The sequence below is a fragment of the Arachis hypogaea genome, chromosome 19 (genome assembly GCF_003086295.3).
Source record: "Arachis hypogaea cultivar Tifrunner chromosome 19, arahy.Tifrunner.gnm2.J5K5, whole genome shotgun sequence".
NCBI classification, from domain to species: domain Eukaryota; kingdom Viridiplantae; phylum Streptophyta; class Magnoliopsida; order Fabales; family Fabaceae; genus Arachis; species Arachis hypogaea.
Genome location: NC_092054.1, coordinates 148,457,493 through 148,477,754, shown reverse-complemented (window position 1 = coordinate 148,477,754; position 20,262 = coordinate 148,457,493). Strand labels below are relative to the sequence as shown.

Sequence of the window (20,262 nt, the reverse complement as noted above, 5' to 3'; positions counted from 1 at the left end):
AAGAAGGTTAGAAACTCATTATTTGTTCTTAGCTACCATTATAGTAATAGTGATGAGTATTTTATTATTTGGACTAGGGTTTAAAAATTTGTGATGGAATATTGTAATAGTTTATTCATTCTCTTTGTTTTGGTTATTATTACAACATAAAATGAAAAAAAATGAACAAAGTAGGAATTTTTATTGAACTTTGTAGTGGTGCTTGTTTTTAATAACTTATTAAGGATTATGTTCAGTGATGGAGGATTTTATGGTTCTTGTATTCCACCATGGTTGAGCCTGACTCTATTTTTGAGTATGAGCTAGAAACTTTAATGACACCAGAAAACGCTAAAGATGAAAGAGAGAAGTATGAGTTTCCACAATACAATGAAGCACCAGGTTTGGAGAGGTTTACTTTGAGTTCGGCATAGAATTTGCAACAATTGAGCCCTTCAAGAATGCTTTGAAGGACCATGTGATATTTGAGAGGAGGAAGATTAGGTATATCAAAAATAATCAAAGGAGTGTCAGATGTGATTGTGAATATGAGGTTTAGAGGATTAAGAAGCCAAAAAAATCCAAGAAAAACAAGGATGCATCTAAAGAGAATGAAGAGTCTAACAAGGACAACGATCAAAATGCAATTGATGGTGACTTTGAGAATGTTGAAGAATTTGCAACTGTGGAGGAGGGACATGTAGATGGTGGAAGTGAAGGAACTGCTAAAGAGACAAATGGCTCAACCATTGTAGTATCCGGGACAACTCAGGCTATCAATCCAAATCATTGTTCATGGCTTATCTATTGTGCTTGGGATAATCAACACAAGTCATGCCAGATCAAGACTTGTGTCCCTAATCATACATGCGCTAGAGAGTTTGGGAGTAATATGGCTGACCAGAAGTGGGTTGCCAAGAAGTTGGAAAAGAGGCTATTGGACTCAACCACACATGACATTGAATGAAGCCTAGCTATGAACACATCAAAATTGTCTATAATATGATGATCAACGGGAAGATGATTTATAAAGTACTTAGAGAAGCCAGAGAGCGTGTCATTAGGAATGAGAAAGCACAATACAGCAAGCTGAGACATTACCTTCTTGAGATTTTGAGGAGTAATCCTGGTAGCACTGCACTATTGGGTGTGACACCAATACCTGAATCTCTTTCGATATTCAACAAACTATACATATGTCTAGATGCTTGCAAGAGAGGCTTTAAAGTCGGTTGTAGGAAGCTGATTGGGCTTGACGGGTGCTTTCTGAAGGGTTATTTTGATGGACAACTCTTGTCAGCCATAGGACAAGATACGAATAATCACTTTTATGTGATTGCATATGTAGTGGTTGACAGTGAGACAAAAGAAACTGGAAGTGGTTTCATATCTTGCTGTAAGAGGATCTTAGAGATCATTACATTCATGGTTGGAACTTCATATCCGATCAACAAAAGGTCCATTTACTGAATTTTATTTTAATCCTCATTTAAATTAATAAACAGCATTTTAATCCTCATTTTAAATTAATAAACAACATTTTAATAAAATGGAGATATTTGAATTTGGTTTGTGTGTATATGTGGTCGATGGTTATTTTATGTACATGCTGTAATGTAATATCCGTTTCTCTATGTATATAAGGTGTAAAATATATTATATCTAGGTAAATAGTGATGTTTAGATATTGCATGGAGCATGGGAAGCTTGAATTTTGTTATTCTTGCAATATTTTTTTATTTTTGATGATGGGTTGTAATTGTTTTTTTCAGTCTCGGCTATATATTTAGTTCATGTTATAACCTTTGAAGATCTCAACTTGTTTTCTTTCTTGATCTGAGTCAAATTGGTCTTGAGATAGCTGACTCATTCTGTAAGATATTAAGATATTGGCAGGGAGATTGAGAAGCTAAAGCTTACTGATATGACTTGTTAAAATAAAAATTTGATATAGTGAATACAACTTCAGCCTCTTATATTGAAATGTGTATTTGTTAAAATAAAAAATTGATATAGTGAATAGAACTTCAGCCTCTTATATTGAAATGTGCATGGCCCACGATCTAAGTGACTTATCAATAAACATGTTTTATTATGTTGTGTTCAATAAACATGTTGTACATTGTTGTCACTGTTTTATGTAGGGCCTGTTACCAGCCTTGAAGGAGGTGATGTCGCATGCACGTCACTAAAACTGTGTCAGACATATTTGAAAGAATTTTAGTAACAGATTCAAGGACAAGCGAGTCAAGAACATGGTTTGGGAATGTGCAAAGTGCACAACTGTTGTAGAGTTCAAGGCAAGCATGGAGAGATTGCGGAGAGTGAATGAAGAGGCATGGGTGTACCTTGTGAAATTCTACCCTGCATGCTGGACAAAATTCCATTTTAGCCATGGACCAAAGGTTGACAATCTAACCAACAATCTTTGCAAGGTTTGGAATGTAAAGATAGTTAACTACCGAGCAAAACCGATTCTCACAACGTGTGAGGAGTTTCGGTGTTACATTATGAGACGAATGACAAAATACAAACAGGTGTTAGACATATTTAGAGGTACTGACTTGGCTCCTATGCAGCAGAAAAAGACTAGATGATATCATCAAGGAGGTGAAGTATTGGCACCCAATGTGGGTTGGTGATGACGATAGGAGAGTATTCGAAGTCCAGCGAGGTACAAAGAAGCTGTCTGTGAACTTGGCCCAGAACAAGTGTACATGTAACGCGTGACAATTGACTAGTAAAAATCTCTAATAATATACCATATTACAATTGTGATAATTGCATCTGTTTGTAACAAATTCTCAAATAATGTTAAATTGCAGGCATTCCATGCATTCATGCTTTAGCTGCTATTGCTAGGAGGGGTGACAGGCCTGAAGGCTATGTACATCCATTACTAAAAATTGGGACAGCAAGTGCCACATACCAATCTTGCATCTAACCAGTGAATTCAGAAAAGTATTGGGACAAGATTGAAGTTATTCATCCAATTCCACCTAAATTGAAGAGAATTGGAAGATCGGTGAAGAGAAAAAGGAAGGAGCCATCTGAGAATGAGACAAGCGATTCAAAGGTGAAAAAGACATTTCAAGTTACATGTTCTAAATGTGGAAAGACTGGACATAACTAGAAAACATGCAAAGGTCCTCCCGTTCCAAATAGAAGATTAACCAACTCAAGAAGAAGTACAAATGCTCAGTCAACTGCTGGAACCACTAACCAAGCAGCAGAGGAGATGCATGTCTCACAATCAGCAGCCCAGGTGCAGGTAAACCACCATAAATAATGTACTAATGATTGATCGCGAGGATTAAATTGGGTTTTTAATGTTTCCATAGGGACTTAGTTGGATATTTTAAAAATTATTGGGGACTTATATGTCTTTTTTTAAATTCCACAAGGATTGACTTGGAATTATATTTGGCTAATTTTTTTATTATTTTAGAATGTGGTTGATCATCCTAATCCAACTCAGCCCGCAGCTAATGCACCAGGTTTTGTGTCTAGTATGGTGAGTAAAATTGGAGTTAAAGATCTGCAATTTGTGTTACTGCACTGTTAGGTTTGCTAACATAGCTTTGTTTACTCTTTACATATGCTATCTCCTTTATCATAGGGTGCAGCAAATTTTGGAGCAATAATTTTCTAAAGTGCAAGGGTCAAGCAACCTATCATTAGACCACATTATCTTGCACAAGTTCAGTCTAATACGCCATCTCCTATTCCACCACCTAGACCAAGTCAAAGCGTCTTGGCAGAAATAATTGTAGCGGCAAGTAAGGGCACTACATCAAGGATGTTCCAGTTTATTCCCAATCTCGGGTTCAAGCATCCGAGACAAAAGTGACTGAAGACAAATGATTATGCTTTTTTGATGTAATAGTTTGGTTTGTATTTTGGTTAACTCCCTGCTCATCTACTTCTTCGTGTTCCGTCCACATCCACCCATTACGGTAGAGGTGAAGTGTTATATCCAAAGGTCCTAACCACTTAGTCAAATGACACTTATAGCACGGACACCTAGATAACCCTTGAGACATAAACAGTTCCATGTTGAAGACATACACAACAAACATGTCAACCCCCTCAAAGAATTCATGTTTTAAACCCCTCAGCCACTGTTGTCCCTATCATACATCCACAAACGATAACTTGGAATCATCTTGCAACAAACATTCTAGAATTCATCTAAAAACACAACTTATTAAATTTTTTAGAAAATTCAGAAGGGTGTCTCCTATAATTAGAATCTCTAACCAAATCCGATTATCATTTTCTCACAAACCAAATATGTTTTAAACAATAAAAACAAAATTTTGGCAGAACTTTCCCTTAATTCAGAGATATCCACCGAATAAATTTAATAGTTTTCATAGAAAAACAATTGCAGCATAAATTAAAGCAAACACGAATTTAATAACACATCAAATCCTAACCGTTTTAGTGCACAATCTCTTATAACTCTATAGTTTTCCAGCAAACAAGGATTTCGAGAAGGCGCCTCTACACGAACTTCTCCCACTTCCGTCCTAAAACTCTATCCTAGGAAAAGTGAGTTCGGGATAAAACTTAAACAATTGATTATATTTAGAGATAGAAAACCTACATGAAACATGGATATATAGAATACTGAAGAAGCGAACTCCAATTGCACTTAAAGAAATAACACCGTCCTAATAAAAAAACTTATTAAATTCACAAGGTAAAACTAATTCTCCAAACTAAACAAAGTCTTCCAACAGCTCGAGCACTATTAATCTCACCCTACTTAACCTTCCTTAGCTTAATTTAATTTATATTTATATTAAATTAACATAAAAAATTCTAATCACAAACTTTATTACACTAATTTAATCAATTATTTGATAATAAAATACCTAACAAAATTCTAAATTTACAAAAAAAATCTGGAAAAAAAAATCAAACCTTAATCACAAACTTCATTACACTAATTTAGTCAATAATATGATAAAATACCTAACAAAATCCTAAACTCACAAAAAAAATCTGAAAAAAAAAACTATACCAAATCCTAATCATAAACTTCATTATACTAATTTAATCAATAATTTTATAAATTACTTAATAAAATTCTAAACTCACATAAAAATCTAAAAAATAAAAAATATGCCAAAATTACCTTTGATGGTGGCTGCGGGATGGTGGAGGCGTGGTGGTGACAGGAGGCAGCAGTGACCACGACAACGTCACCAACACCGATGGCAGTGAACACAAACATAAACAGCGCCAACGTTCCTGACAGCTCCAGCAGTGACCGACAGCTCCAACGACGATAACGTCCAGCGGCAACAGCAGCAGAGGCTCCAGTTGGTGGTGGCGACACCGGCAGCTTCAGGGAAAAAGAGAGGATACAAGAGGAGAGAAGAGAGAGTGTGAGTTCGCAGAAGTGAGGGGGAGGGAGTTCGCATTTGAAATAAGATTTCGTACCACTGATTACCATCAGATTTAGTGTTCAAATATAAAATCTTATGTTAACTAATTTGGGAAACTAATTCTAGCTTGTATCCAACACAAAAATCGCCGTTAAATTCGATGGTAATAGCTGCCACTAAATTCGACGGTAAATCCGACGGTATTTAGCGTGTTTCTTGAAGTGTGGTTGCTACATTATACATGACTATAACTTAGTCAAATTTTTGCAGGTAGGAATTAAATATAGGAAAAGTATGAGGAACCAATGCTCTTATTATACAATGCATACAATGGGGGTTTAATTGAAATTAAAATTAAATTATGGGTATTGGGGGGTTTAATTGAAATTAATATTGAATTATAGTTACAATCATTAATTATGAAGATTTTCTAATTTGAATGGTTCAAAAAATTAGGATTCAGTTATACCAAAACACAAACCATGATCATTTCTCTATGAACGGCGTCGACACAACCAAGAACCCAACCCCTCTCGCTGACGTTACTATCTCATCTTCTCACTGGCTCGTGTGTTATCACCAGAAGTCGCTCCCGGAGACGTCGAGGTCCACACCGGTGAACGCCCAGAAGCGCATTCCCAACGTGTGGCTCCTTCCGGCGGCACTGCATCAAGTCCACCTGCCCAGCCGGCCTGTGGTCTATTCGGTTTATTCATCGTGCAAGATAAAGGAGTTAATATTGTCTCTCCTTTGATACGTGCATCACCGTGTGGTAGTTCGTAAATGGCTTGTAAGGTCGTGCAGTCTCTATGTCATGTTCCATCATCCATTCTTGACCACAATCCATCGAAACCACCGGAAGAAGCTCCAGAACATTTTTTCGCCAACGGTCAGCAGCCTAATAAGGTGAGAATGGTTCGTTGAATTGTTCACCATAGATGCTTATTTATATAAGTTATAGATGTTTATCTTTGCATGCAGGTATAATATCTTCAGAGATTAGAGTAAAGTAGTTAACAAAATAGTGCAGAATCCTATTAGTCTTAAATTGACCTGGAATGAATAAAATATGTAGGTGCATGTACTAGCATAAAGAAGCACTAGTTCTTCTGCATTAAACTAGAAAATTCCTATTAATAAAGAGTGAGTTAGGTATCTATGCAAAATAGTTTATTTTATGTAAAAAATATCATATTCTATAATGTAAAAACAAGGCCATAAATGGCCAAAGAAGCATATACGAATGGTTAAATAGTAGGTTTTCTTCCAACATATAATCATGATAATCAGATGAATTATGGATTAATATATTGCTTTAATTAAAACAAATAACAGAAAATGAGTTCATTTAGGTAAATTTTGGACACAAAGATTAACACACCATGGATGCTTATTTATATAAGATTTAGATGTTCATCTTTGCATGAAGGATATGAGTGCGTTAATGAGTCATGGAATATTAATATGCAAATTTAAATCAGCATGTATAAGCAATTTAATTGGTACACTGGACAAATAGCAGGTTCTGAAGTAATCACTCATGATGTGCTTGATGCCAAGAGAATAAAACGATGAGGAGATTATTATATTGTTAAATATAATAAGATAAAAATAACTGCATTGTTATTGTTAAAGACTTTTCCCGAAAATGTAAGATAAATAGAATAATAAGAGTCATGCATGTTTAGATACATATTATATATATGAGTATACATGATAGATAGCATATGCATTAAAAATGCCACTTTAGTGACATTGGATTCACAAACTCAGTAATGAAATAAGTGCATGTTGGTTGTATGTGCTGCTTTTTGATATCGGTGGTACACAGTGTGATGTAGCACAGAGGATATTAGTAGTTAAAATGCTTATATAATAGGTTAAATATAATAGTTTCTATCAATAGGTGATACCGATGCATTTTTATCCAAATTAATATGGGTAGGATGATGCGGTCCAGTTATATTTTTGTATCCTTATATATGGAGTTTGAAAAGGATTTTTGTGCATCTTATTTACTAGTGGATTATCTAAATAGTTTTCATGAATATGATTTTTGGTGTTTGTTTTCGTGATTATAGGCCATGCCAAGATTGGATGTTACTGAGGTTGGAAGTGAAGAGATAGATGTTACGAGGTTTGGATTCTAGTTTCATCCTGTATTATAATGCTTGGGACAATAACCATCGTGATTTTACATTTTGTTCGTTTATTTTGCGAATATAGGACATGCCGCTTTTGGATCTTTCGCAGGTTGGAAGTGAAAAGATGGATCATGGTCACCAGGTTTGGTCTCAAGTTTAATTTTTGGTAGTCCTGAACCGCATGGTTGATTTGAACTTTAACGGTTTTATTTTTTTTTAAATAAATTTGATACTTAGGTACCGGATCACGATGGCCTTCGGGAAAATGAAATACCATGTGTTGGAATGCGGTTTGAGCAATTGCAAATGGCTCATGAATTCTATGTGACATACACAAAGAAAGTCGGGTTTGCTACTAAGATACGGACGACAACCTGTGCTAAGATCACAAATCAACCCATTAATCAAGCTATTCACTATAATAGGAATGGGTTCCGTGTGTCTCGTGTCAAAGCGGAAGAACATGATCTCAGCCGCTGGGTGCAAGGCAAGGATATACGTGAAGTTTGACAAGGAGACGCAAGACTGGTTTTTCTTCAAGGTGGAGTTGAGTCACTCGCACCCATGTTCAGCGAGAAAAGCGGTGCACTACCATGAGTATAGGAAGCTGACCATGCATGCGAAGTGCGTGATCAAAGACAATGATGAGGCTGTGATTTGACCAAACAAGACTTTCCTAGCTTTGGCAAATGAGTCTGGGGGCCCATCTAACCTGGGATATTCAGAAAAGGATTTACGAAACTATATTACAGCTAAGCTCCGAACCAGCAACGTCAACGTGGATGTCAGAGAGATGATGAACTATTTCATGAGAATGAAGGACATCAATCCAAACTTCTTTTACGCGGTGAATTTGGACGATAAGTGTAAATTTCGGAGTGCAGTATGGGTGGATGCAAGGTGTAGGGCGTCGTACGAATATTATGGAGATGTTGTGTCACTTGATAGCACATACAACACAAACAAGTATGGAGTTATTTTTATGGGGTTAGCTTTATTCTTTTCTTTCCTAGCTTGGTCGTGACTGATATTTGTTTTTTGTCACTGTTTTTTCATGTAGGCATGGATTACCGTTTGCGTCGTTCGTCGGTGTCAACCACCATGGTAAGTCGACCATCCTTGGTTGTGCTCTTTTTGGAAATGAGGAAATCTCAAGTTATGAGTGGGTTTTCCGCCGATGGGTCAAGTGCATGGGAACTGCTCCACAGCGGATCATTACCGATCAATGCAAATCCATTTTTCGTGCAATAAAAAATGTGTTACCCGATACACGCCACCAGTGGTGCATCTGGCACATTACGAAAAAGTTACCGCACAAGCTTGGAGGTTATCGCCGGTACAGAGAGTTGTATGATGAGTTCAATGATATTGTGTGGAACTCTCGGACCGAACAGTCATTTGAGGATAACTGGTATGAATTCATAGACGAGCACAACTTACATAACAACACATGGCTGTCAGGTCTGTTAGTGTACAATTATTTTTTGCTCATTAGTTGCAATCTTTTTGGTAGGTGGCTTTATATGATTTAATAAGAAGTTTATTTTTCTTTCTGTAGACCTCTTTGATGATCGACGCATGTGGGTCCCAATATTCTTCAAGGGTGAATTTTGGACTGCCATGAGGAGCACGCAAAGGAGTGAGAGTATGCACTCATTCTACGGAAATTTCTTACACAGTCGGACTAGCTTGGTCCAATTTGTTCACGAATATGACAATGTTCTTGGAATTAAGGAGCAAAGGGAACTGGAGGATGATGCAGCAGACTCGAGGGGGGTTATCCCTTGTGCAACGACCTCACCTATGGAGAGACAATTTCAGCAGGAGTACACTATCTGCATGTTTAGGGATGTTCAAATTGAGTTTGTCAAGAAGGCTAATTGTAGGGTCTCTGTTGTTGCTGAAGAGGGGCCAGTGGTATGTATGAAGGTTGAAGAGGAAAAACTAGTGAATGATAGTATTCTTTGTGTTCCGTACGACATCCACTTCGATCGATCCACACAGGAGGTTCGTTGTGAGTGCAATCTATTTGAGAGTTCAAGAGTGTTATGCTGTCATTGTCTTGAAGTCTTCCATTCTTACAAGGTTTATAAAGTACCTAATCGATATGTTCTCCTTCGTTGGAGCAAGAACACAAAGCGCAAGCATACATATGTCAAGAGTAGTCACAACGTCAGTCGGTCGGATGAGAGTCATGTTGCATTCAAGGGACTATGTGCACACTTCTACAACATTGCTCAGGATTTTGTAAACGATGATGAAGAAACAGCCTTGCTTCATGCTGCTCTAGAAGAAACAAGAGCTAAGTTGACTGCTCACCGTGTCAAGAAAAGGTACGAGACTGTGGCGGACTCCCACAACAACAATGGCTCAACAAGTTCGAACGTTGCCGCTGTGATGGACATCCAAGCCCCATCGAAGGTCAGGGCCGGCCAAAGAGTAAGAGGCTCGGCATTGCCCTGGAGAAGTCATTTAAAAAATCTGCTCGGAGGAAAAACAAGCATGACCCCCCGGTAAATGTGTGTATCAACCTCGACCCAGCATCTTTATTTGGTATAGTACTATGGAAGAAGTTAAATGTTGACCTTTTGTTTTGTTAACCAAGTGGTTTGTCTGGAGTCAACTCAAGATGTAAGATTCGGTGGTGTTGTAGGCCAGGCTGATCCCGAACAAGTTGGTGGCTTCATGTCTTTGTTAAGCTCCTTTAGCAAAAGTTAAGATTTGTTATACAATGCATTCATTTTTTTTTCAAGATTAGTGGAAGAGGCTGGTTGGATGGGGTAAACATATAGGGTTTAAGTTTCTATGCAGTTAATCAGAGAATAAGATTAGATTGATTACATGAAGCATGTTAATGTCACCCGAGTGAACCCTTTTGCGTTATTTTATTCCAATGAATTGAATGCATAATTAGTATATACCATGGTTTTCCTTTTACTTCGGAGTATCGGTCTTCACCCTAAGCATGGATGGGTATCCGTGAGTATTTCTGTGTTCAGCGTTTGTTTGTTTTGATTAATGTGACCAAGTTATACTGGATGTTCATTACAGTAAAGTATATGATGTTTAGTTTAACTATATATGTGGATGGTCATTGTCCGCCTACTCCAATATACGCACACATGCTTACTTTACTAAACAACTTTGATAACCACAGAAATCTAAGTTGCAAGAGAATTAAAACCATAGAGTCTTTTACGGTAACATAACCACTAAATTCTTCTCATGTGCAACAACAAAATTAATCATGATATCATTCAAAGGTGACTTTAATAAATCCCTAGGCATATCAGCATGTCATTCTAATTAGGCATAACTAAATCGCTAAGCATATTAGCAGCAACTTTCATAACTATAGTATGGTAGCCATACGTGAAAGGTCATTATTCAATTAATAAAAAGTCATTATTTTTTTAAATGCATTTTTATTATGTTCTAAAAGTGCATTAGCATATATACTCCTTATTTTTTAATGATTTGCATATATGTCTGTTATTAGTAAATTACAATATTTGCCTCTTTAATACATAGTATTCTTTAATTTTTAATAGTAACACAAAACATAATTATCTTAGTTTAATAAAAACTTATATCTATGGTATTAACTTCAAATGTATTTTTAACTAATATTCTATTGTTAATTTACATAATTTACCTCGTTATAAATTCACAAGAAAGAGAACATATATTATATTTATTATCAATTATGATGCTTATATTATTTTATAAACATTATTAAAATGTAAAATATTACATAAAAAATTCTTTATTATTTGTTTCTACACTCGGGGGACTATAAATTTTTGGTTTTTATCAAGACTTCGAATCAAAGTTAAAAATAACAATTTCTTATTCTTGAGCGGATGTTGAATTTCACTATTCGCATGGATGTTCATTATAGTACATTATAAGATGTTTAGTTTAACTATATCTGTGGATGGTTATTGTTCCTATAGTCCAGTATTAATAAATATGACTACTTTACTATCCAGCTTTGATAACTCCAGGAATCTAAGCTGCAAGAAAACAAAGACCCTTACACGGTAACATAACCAACGTATCATTTTAATGTCAAGCTAAGAAAATTTCATCCTAGAATCATGTAATTCTAATGTGACATAAATAAATCCGTAGCCATATCGTCAGCAAGTAAAATAATCACAATAAGGTAGTTTAATTCACTGGAGATAAGCCTAAGTAAGCAACTTCTTCCTTCCTTTACGCATTGCCCCCTTCGGTAATCCTTCCGCACATTCAATCAATGACCTCGTGCTAAGTGCAGTGTATGGTGAACTAACGTCCTTCTTCTTGTTCCGTGGTGCATTGCGCCAAACAGTAACCGTTTCCTCCAAAAATGAAATAAGCTGCTGAATCAATACATTGTGTTGGCCATAAATAATGTCAAGCATCAACTCCATCCTGTATGAACTGAGTGAATCCTGGGAGAACATTTATCAGGCAATTTGGTATTAAGAACCGTTACAGTGATATTCATACAACATGAATGATGACATCCGGGCAAATGTTTACTTAACAAATCTGGTTCCATTCGTAAAGTTCACGATCTTCTGTCCACCTTTCCATTAGTTTAATAACGCACATGCCACAGTAAAAGATACATGAAAACAAAATACTATTACAATTAGGATTTCAAAAACCTGTAACGTGCTATGCCACAGTAGTTAAAGAAAACTAAAAAATTCTCAAATTTGGGTTATAATTTCATCTCACTTGTTCGGTTGCATTGGGACCTTAGCATAGGAACGAGCTGGGCCGTACGTACTACGAACGAAGCCAGGAATAGCAATGCTTGCCATATCCTCACACAGTCTCCCCTGAAAATCATGGAACCAAAAAATCGCTTATAACATGCTATCGTAATAGATAATATAGCTGTATACTAAATAAAAGAAGTATAGTATATTACCACATACGTATCGAGCTTATCTCGTTCATCATCTACTGGTGCAGAATGCAAACTGTCGAGTATAGCTATTCGCTTCGCATTCACCTCAAATGCATATACCCACCAATGACCCCCCCCCCGACAGTAAGGAAATAACCACTGCAGCAAACAGTGCATATGAATAGCTCTATCTCGTTAGAAAAAAATTTGAAGATAAAAAAAAAGCATATTGATCTACCCCGAGCATTCAAGAACCACAACATCCTCACATCATAGGATAACCCATTTCCAACAGCATAGTATAGTAAACTCAATCAACTTTAACCATGTATTTAATATTTGAATCCAAAGACCGCGTGATGCCACATATACAAATCGTGGTTAAATATTTCATAACTGAAAAAGCAACTTACCCATTTTCTCTTTGCTGCGACTACTTTGTCAAAGAACCTTGTATCCTCACCGAAGCTTGGACTAAGACCAGCATAAATTGGCCTCACACCGTCAATAAATGAAGCCAGACTATCATTTCGTGTCACTGATTCCTGCAAACCCACACACATAGTCAGAATCCAAACAAAAACTAAGCGGTTGTGTAACCAGAAGAATGAAATTACCAAGATGCCTGGAGACACGCAATAGAAATCTCGCTTGAACCTAGTTGAGTCGGTGTCGTTGAAAGAGTAGCACATCCATTGAATTACCTAAACAATTTATCTAGCAATTGTCAACTATATCCCAATATAAAGACACGGAATTAAAACGCATGATCAAGATCATATACTTACGCAGCTGTTGACCCAATTGCGGGGTTTCAAGGACCAGAAGTCCTTCCTTTGTAATACCATATATTCCCGTCCCTCATACTTAGCTAAATCTTGATCTCCGTTCAAGGACGAGTCCACTATCCATGTTCTGATTTTTTTTCTCCTTAGTCTCTCCCAACTTTATTTTTTTTAGGCTTGGATGAATTGATTGAATCGGGGAAGGGGTTGGAGTCTTCTCAAATTGAGTTAAACTGAGTGAAAAGCTAGGTCTCTCTGGACTCAGTGTATGGTAGCCTGATTTGTTTGGCAATACAGTTTGCAGGGGCTGCATAACTATGGCCTTTGATTCGCACCCCTTTTTAACATTATTCAGAACTTCCTCAAATTCAGGACACTGAACGATCGAGATGTCGAATTTGCTGCAAAGGAATGCGACATGAAGTTAGCTAAAATAACAATTTATGACTACCTAGACGGCTAATCACAAGGCAGGGTATGAAAAATAAAGAAGAGAAACATACAGCATGGTTAGCCTGAAATTACTAACCGGTCAAAATCATAGTCACTGAGCTGGACATGTGCTGCTGGTGGCGTGTGTGGAGATGCATCCGTGTGTTGAGTGTTTTCTTGTTGCGGACTTTTATGATTGGCCTTGCACACGGGCTCTGCTTGTTCTGCATCATGTGGCCGAGGCCGCTGTTGGAATAATCGTATCCTTCTAGAAAGCGGCATGTGGTCATCCTCATCAGAGTCTAGGACTACCAATGCCGCAGCATTGCTTACTAGGTTTTTTTCTCTTGGAATTGCTTTTTTGGTGCCGATTCTAGATCGGCTTCTGCGGACAGGTAACTTTCTCCTCGTACCAGGCCTGTATTCCTGTGGTGTATATTCATACATATCGTCACTTGCACTAAGAATACTATAACTCTTCATAATAGATATCCTCATTTGAATGAAAAACACGAGCATAAGCGAACATCAACAACATCACTAAAGTGAACATCCAAAAGCCCTACTAAAGCGAACATCAACAACACCACTAAAGTGAACATCTAAAAGGGCTACAAAAAACATGAACATCCATCGTTGAGCATCAAATATCTCAATTGCTACCACACAAATCATCAATGAAACTATTTTCACACAATCCATCATCTTGGCAGCCGCATCAATCAATTACTTCATACACGAAAAGCGATGGAAATAAATAAATCATAATTTATATTTCTGGTTCAGATCAGAACCTAAGCTGAGCATGTTAGCTACATATATTTAATTACCAAACTCAACCCAAATAAAAACTTAACAAAAGTAACACACAACAAATGTATTCAAACAAGCATTCAAAATAAAATCATGCCATACAACCACAGCAATCAGCATTGCATACTACTTTCACACACTGAATCATCTTGGCAGCCGCATAAATCAATTATTTCATACACGAAAAGCCATGGAAATAAACAACTCATAAGCCATATATCTAGTTCAGATCAGAACCTGAGTTGAGCATGTTAGCTGCATCTGTTCAATTACCTAACTCAACCGAAATTAGAACTTAACAAATATAAACACAACAAATATGTTCAAACAAGCATTCAAGATAAAACCATACCATACAACCGCACCAATGCAAACTATTTTCACACACTCCATCAACTTGGTAGCCGCATAAATAAATTATTTCAAACATAAAAAGCCATGGAAATAAATAAATCACAAGTTATATATCTAGTTCAAATGAGCGCACAACATATCATAAAGAAAGCGGATCACCTTATCCGACTCCTTATAGCTTGGCTGAGATTTAGTGCTGCCTTTGATAGACGGTGATTGGTCAGCGTCCTTGCGGGGCCTTTTACTCCTTCCTTTCTCGTTAACTGCTTCACTAGTAGTCTGTTTTCTATTTTTTTTTCTGTTTCCTTGCATTGTTGACTACGCAACCCTGTGTGTTCAACATGGGACAACAAATACATGAAAAAAATCAACGTGAATCTCCAATTACATCTGTGTTCTACTGTACTGTTAAAAAGAGAGTAGTAGAGATTGAACTTGTGAGATCACATGGTCGGCCTTCTTATCAAGTTTATTAGTGGTCCATTCAACAATCCAAGGCTCGGGCACACGACATGCATGCAATGGATCATGCTTTAGGCGGTGAAAGTACAAAACCTATACACAAGTAACTTGAATATTAGGACTTATACATAAAGCCATAGATCGTTTTTAAATTTACGTAATTTATTTGCAAGACCAGCAACACGAACATGCACCCGCCGCATGTTTCCCGGTTTTCGTCTTGGAATTTCCTTATCGCATCCCGCAGCCACTTTAATATCTGATACGGCCAATGAAATCTTCTTGGGTTAGAGACGTCCAATATCGGAGGGAGGTGCCATGGAGAAATAGTCTGCTGGCTTGTAGGGTTAAAAAACATTTTCAATACAATCAAGATAAAGTATCTTCTAAAGGTCATCCTTTGTTGCTCGGTCTCCATCGGACAGGCAAACAGAAAGTCCCGCAACTGGGTTGTAGTTATCTTCTAAAATTCTCTCTTTATTGCCAAATGCGACTCATTTTTTTCTGCAATACCGGTATTGGGTCACCTGCGCGAAACGAAACAGTTTACCACAATTAGTACGTGTCAACATGGGAAAAAGCATAACCACGAACCGGGAGTTTTACATCTTACATAACTTACACTAACCTTGAGAAGGTATGCCGAATACATTGCCGATAAGTTCGGCGGTAATTCGAATGTCCCCGGCATCGACCTTTAGAGTGTTTGTCTCCACGTCATAGGCCCTAGCTAGTTGGAGCATGATGCTCTGCTTCACATACCATTGTGGTACTCGGCGCAGGAAGTCAAATCCAATGGCCTCAATCTCTGCTAACTTAGCTTGCCCATTATGTCGTTCCAAATGGGTAAATAAATTGTTGACGTAGCAGGGTGAGCATCGCGTCTCAACTAGTTTCTGTTGAGCAAAACAAAAAAGGATCAGAATATTTTCATAAAAAATAACCAACTATGTTCATTTATTCATGTAATCAATGGGATACCTTTTTACCCATCTGAGTGTGTCGTCGGCCGGTTTAGGGATTGGTTTGGTCGAGCACCGTGATAATTTACACACGCAATATTCAGCCAGCAATCTGAGTCGTAAAGTCTTACAAAAGAAGCTGGTAAACTGCAGCCAAATAACGTAAATAATAGCATTATATTACATTGCAATTGATGTAAACTTAATCATTGAACGCTATATGGCACGACAATATCATACTTATGTATCCAGACAAATAAGAAAATATTGAACACAAAGATTATAGCATTTTTCATATAAAGAAAATCTTGGGTAGCAGAAGTATAGTAGAATACAAAACCCTGCTGACTTAAATGCTTGGGACAATCTTGTGCATAATTCAGTCTTGTAAAATTCCACCAATCCAACAAAGAAATGGTAGTATTAGCTTTACTTTAAAAAAAAAACTGTTTACTAATTAAGTTTGTTGAATAGTAATCACTTCAGTTCAGCCCAATTCAAGTTCATCACGCTTCTTTCATGTTCCCTACCATTTTAGTCTTAACATTCACATTAATGATGGGTTGCTTCATCATCATCCACATGCAGGTATAATATCTTCAGAGATTAGAGTAAAGTAGTTAACAAAATAGTGCAGAATCCTATTAGTCTTAAATTGTCCTGGAATGAATAAAATTTGTAGGTGCATGTAGTAGCATAAAGAAGCACTAGTTCTTCTGCATGAAACTAGAAAATTCCTAGTAATAAAGAGTGAGTTAGGTATCTATGCAAAATAGTTTATTTTATGTAAAAAACATCATCTTCTATAATGTAAAAACAAGGCCACAAATGGCCAAAGAAGCATATACGAATGGTTAAATAGTAGGTTCTCTTCCAACATATAATCATGATAATCAGTTCAATTATGGGTTAATATCTTGCTTTAATTAAAACAAATAACAGAAAATGAGTTCATTTAGAAAAATATTGGACACAAACATTTAATTGAAATGTTTCATACAAAGATCAAACCTCATAATTTCCCCCTTGTCACCATCTATAAATGAGATAAAAAGTTATATCAACAGCACATCACACAAGTTGCACCTCAAGTGCATCAAACCTTTCCTTAGATCCATACAGCATATAATACCTTGTTAGAGTGTCCTAAATACAATTTTCTTGTCCGGGTTTAAAAATCTAACGGTCCAAGCCTGTTATGAAAATTACTTTAACTTTATTACAAACCAATAACAACAGTTTCAGCTAATTCTTTGGTTGCAGTGGCAATAGGAAAAAAATTAACGACACTAGAAAAAAATTTGATGAATAACCATCCAATAAACTATTAAAATAACCATCCAACATACTATTAAAGTAACCATCCAACAAATATCAACCCATTTTCAACAATGGTCAGCCTGTATACGTCACGTTGCATGCACACGGTCCACACGGAAAGGGACAAAAAAGATTTAAATTTGACTGCTATATAAACACGATCCAAAACATTTTCCGACCTTTCCCGCGCAAAAATTAAATCACCAAGCATATCAAGATCATAGACTAACTACATACTCCACAGTCTCTGTGATAATAAACAGCAACCACTGCTTTTTCACCATGGGTCATCAGTGATTTAATCAACAAAATATATTTACTTTCAAACATGCAACAGCTATTGCCAATCCAGAAATGAACAACAAACCCACTTACATTGGATGGTTATGATTCTTCTAGAGGTGATGTTCTTTGTGCTTCCAGTGAACGGTGTGTTGACGAGCAGGTGGTTGTTTGTTCCCGGGTCGGCTGCTCCGTTGATAGGAGAGGTAAGCGCCCACGCGATGAAAACTCTGCTGCTGCTCGGTTTGTGGGTGAGCGCTCCTTGATTACGTTCCTGGTTGGCGGCGTCGCGCACAGCGGCTCCTTTGCAGAGACGGCGGGAAGTTAAGGACCAAGAGGGCGCCGTCCTTGATGCCAACGATGAGGATTAATGGGTTGATGGGTGCCCTTCCTCGGTTGCAAATGGGTTTGGGTGTGTGCAAAGAGTGGGAGGGTTTGGGTTCTGCGCCGTTGGTGGTGTGTGCAAAGATTAGGAAGGGTTTGGGTGGGGGTGGGGGGGGGGAGGGGGGTTGGGAAAACACGCTGAAACAAAAGGGTTGAGTGATTTGGGAAAAAAATGTAAATATGAGAAATTGGGTGGTATGTTAAACTAAACAGCTAAAATAGGATTAGGGTTATTAATTGGTTAATTCTTTCTATTAATATTAATTGAGCCTAATAAAGAGCCCATTGTATACATTGTATACATATCTCATTGTCTCCCTAGCGGTGTTCTTAAATATATGACTAATTAGATTGAAAACTAGTTAATTATGAGTAAGCTACTATTTTTATCCACAAAAATTTTAAATACTGATAAATTTATCTACGAAATAACGAAATTGAGTTGCACCTGTAAAAGATCAGTTCCGTACGATAAAACTATTTAAACCCTAAAAATTACCTAAAAACTCCAAATTACCCTTCTTAGTCTAACCATCCTAATCCCTAACCCTTTATGGCTTTACCATCACTGAAATTCTTCCCCACCAACTCTCTTCATCTATCACAACCGCCAGTACAATCGTCATGATAATTACCGCCGTCATCTCCTCTTTACCACTACCATCCTCCCCTTTTCTTCATTGACAAAGTCTTAGCTTCTCTGAAAAATTCATCCTCATGGACAAAGAAATCGAAGACAAAACTCATCGATAAAATTAGATCTACTGTAGTTGGATGCTATGGAAAAAAAATCCTCACTCCTGAAGCTAATTTAGATCAGAAGAGCCTCAATGAAGGTGAAGAGGTACCACTGAAAACTCCTGAAAGCATTGAAGTTTTCAAGATATTTGAGCCTTGGCTACAGGAAGAAAACGCAATTTGAGATAAAATGGGAGCTTTTAAAGGCTATTGAGATACTTTTGGCAGGTCCAACAGTAGTGCAATTAGTGCCGCTAAGAAATTGACTTCTGCGGGGATGGGAGGTGGATAAGGAGGAGCTCGAGTTGATGAGGGCTCCCACCTCAACCCCTCTTTCGCTGTCGTTTGCCACTCCTTCTGCCATGACAATTCCTTTCTCTCCGACACCAGCTCTACCCTCCTATCGCATTCTACTACAAATTCTTTGTCGTTGGAGTCATCCATAGCTTTGTTTGCATCACCATCGGCCATTATTGTCACTCCCTTGTCTTCTGCAACCTTTCTGTCTGTCACTATATTGGCCTCTTGTGACCTTGTCACTACCACTCTCTCTACAGTCTATATTGTCATTATTGCTATCTCTTTTGATCCTCTCAATCAAGATTACAAGGTTGTCAAACTCTCTTGCATGGTCGACAATAAAAATTATCAAATTAAAACAAGTTTGTTAACATTTAGGTCTTTGATTGAATTTGTCTTTAATAATTTTATGGAATTAATTATGTTACTTATAGTATTTGCAGTAAGGATAGAGGTAGATAAGGAGTGAAAGGAATTAAGGTTAGAAAAAGAGTAATTTAAAGTTTACAAATGGTTTTTTAGGATTTGGATAGTTTGTTATTCGAAATCCATATTCTAAGGATACAATTTTAATTTTAGTTTTTGGTAGATAGATTTATCGACATTTAAAACTTTTATGAATAGAAATGGTAGTTTACTCAAATAATTATTACATGAATGAATCATACTTGATAAATACTAGTACTGGATTTCTAAAATATATTGTATATAAAACCAATTTTAAACTTATATTTTTGATTAAAAAAATGTTACAAAATTAGTTTTAATTTTTTAATTCAATTTTAAACTGATTTATTTTTTAAAATTCAGTTTTAGTTTGGTTTACGAATCACAAAGATGAGACGGATGAGATGGTATTCTAGAAACAAATTACTGTTAAAAAATTAAAAGAAAGATAAAATTGAATTTTATTTTATTTTTTAAAAGTAAAATTAAATAAATTAAATCTTAAAGATAATAAAAAAAATAAAAAATAAAAAACAAAACAGCAGAGAGACTGAAAAA

General features: G+C 36.7%; 1 protein-coding gene across 1 annotated transcript; it reads left to right on the top strand.

Moving 5' to 3' along the window:
* The first annotated feature begins 6,158 nt into the window (after positions 1–6,158).
* Positions 6,159–10,237, top strand: LOC112779023 (protein FAR1-RELATED SEQUENCE 9-like). Its single transcript, XM_025823286.1, has 8 exons — positions 6,159–6,281; positions 7,457–7,483; positions 7,602–7,661; positions 7,757–8,006; positions 8,245–8,485; positions 8,580–8,980; positions 9,078–9,958; positions 10,139–10,237. Exons 1-8 carry the CDS (start codon positions 6,159–6,161, stop codon positions 10,235–10,237), a joined length of 2,082 nt encoding a protein of 693 aa, XP_025679071.1.
* The last annotated feature ends 10,025 nt before the right edge of the window (positions 10,238–20,262 follow it).

Bases quoted from the DNA above. Each gene is read 5' to 3' on its own strand.
- LOC112779023 (XM_025823286.1), top strand. From the start codon at position 6,159: ATGGCTTGTAAGGTCGTGCAGTCTCTATGTCATGTTCCATCATCCATT. The intron at 6,282-7,456 runs GTGAGAATGGTT...TCGTGATTATAG, and splicing joins ACGGTCAGCAGCCTAATAAG to GCCATGCCAAGATTGGATGT. The intron at 8,007-8,244 runs GCAAGGATATAC...TGGGATATTCAG, and splicing joins TCTCAGCCGCTGGGTGCAAG to AAAAGGATTTACGAAACTAT.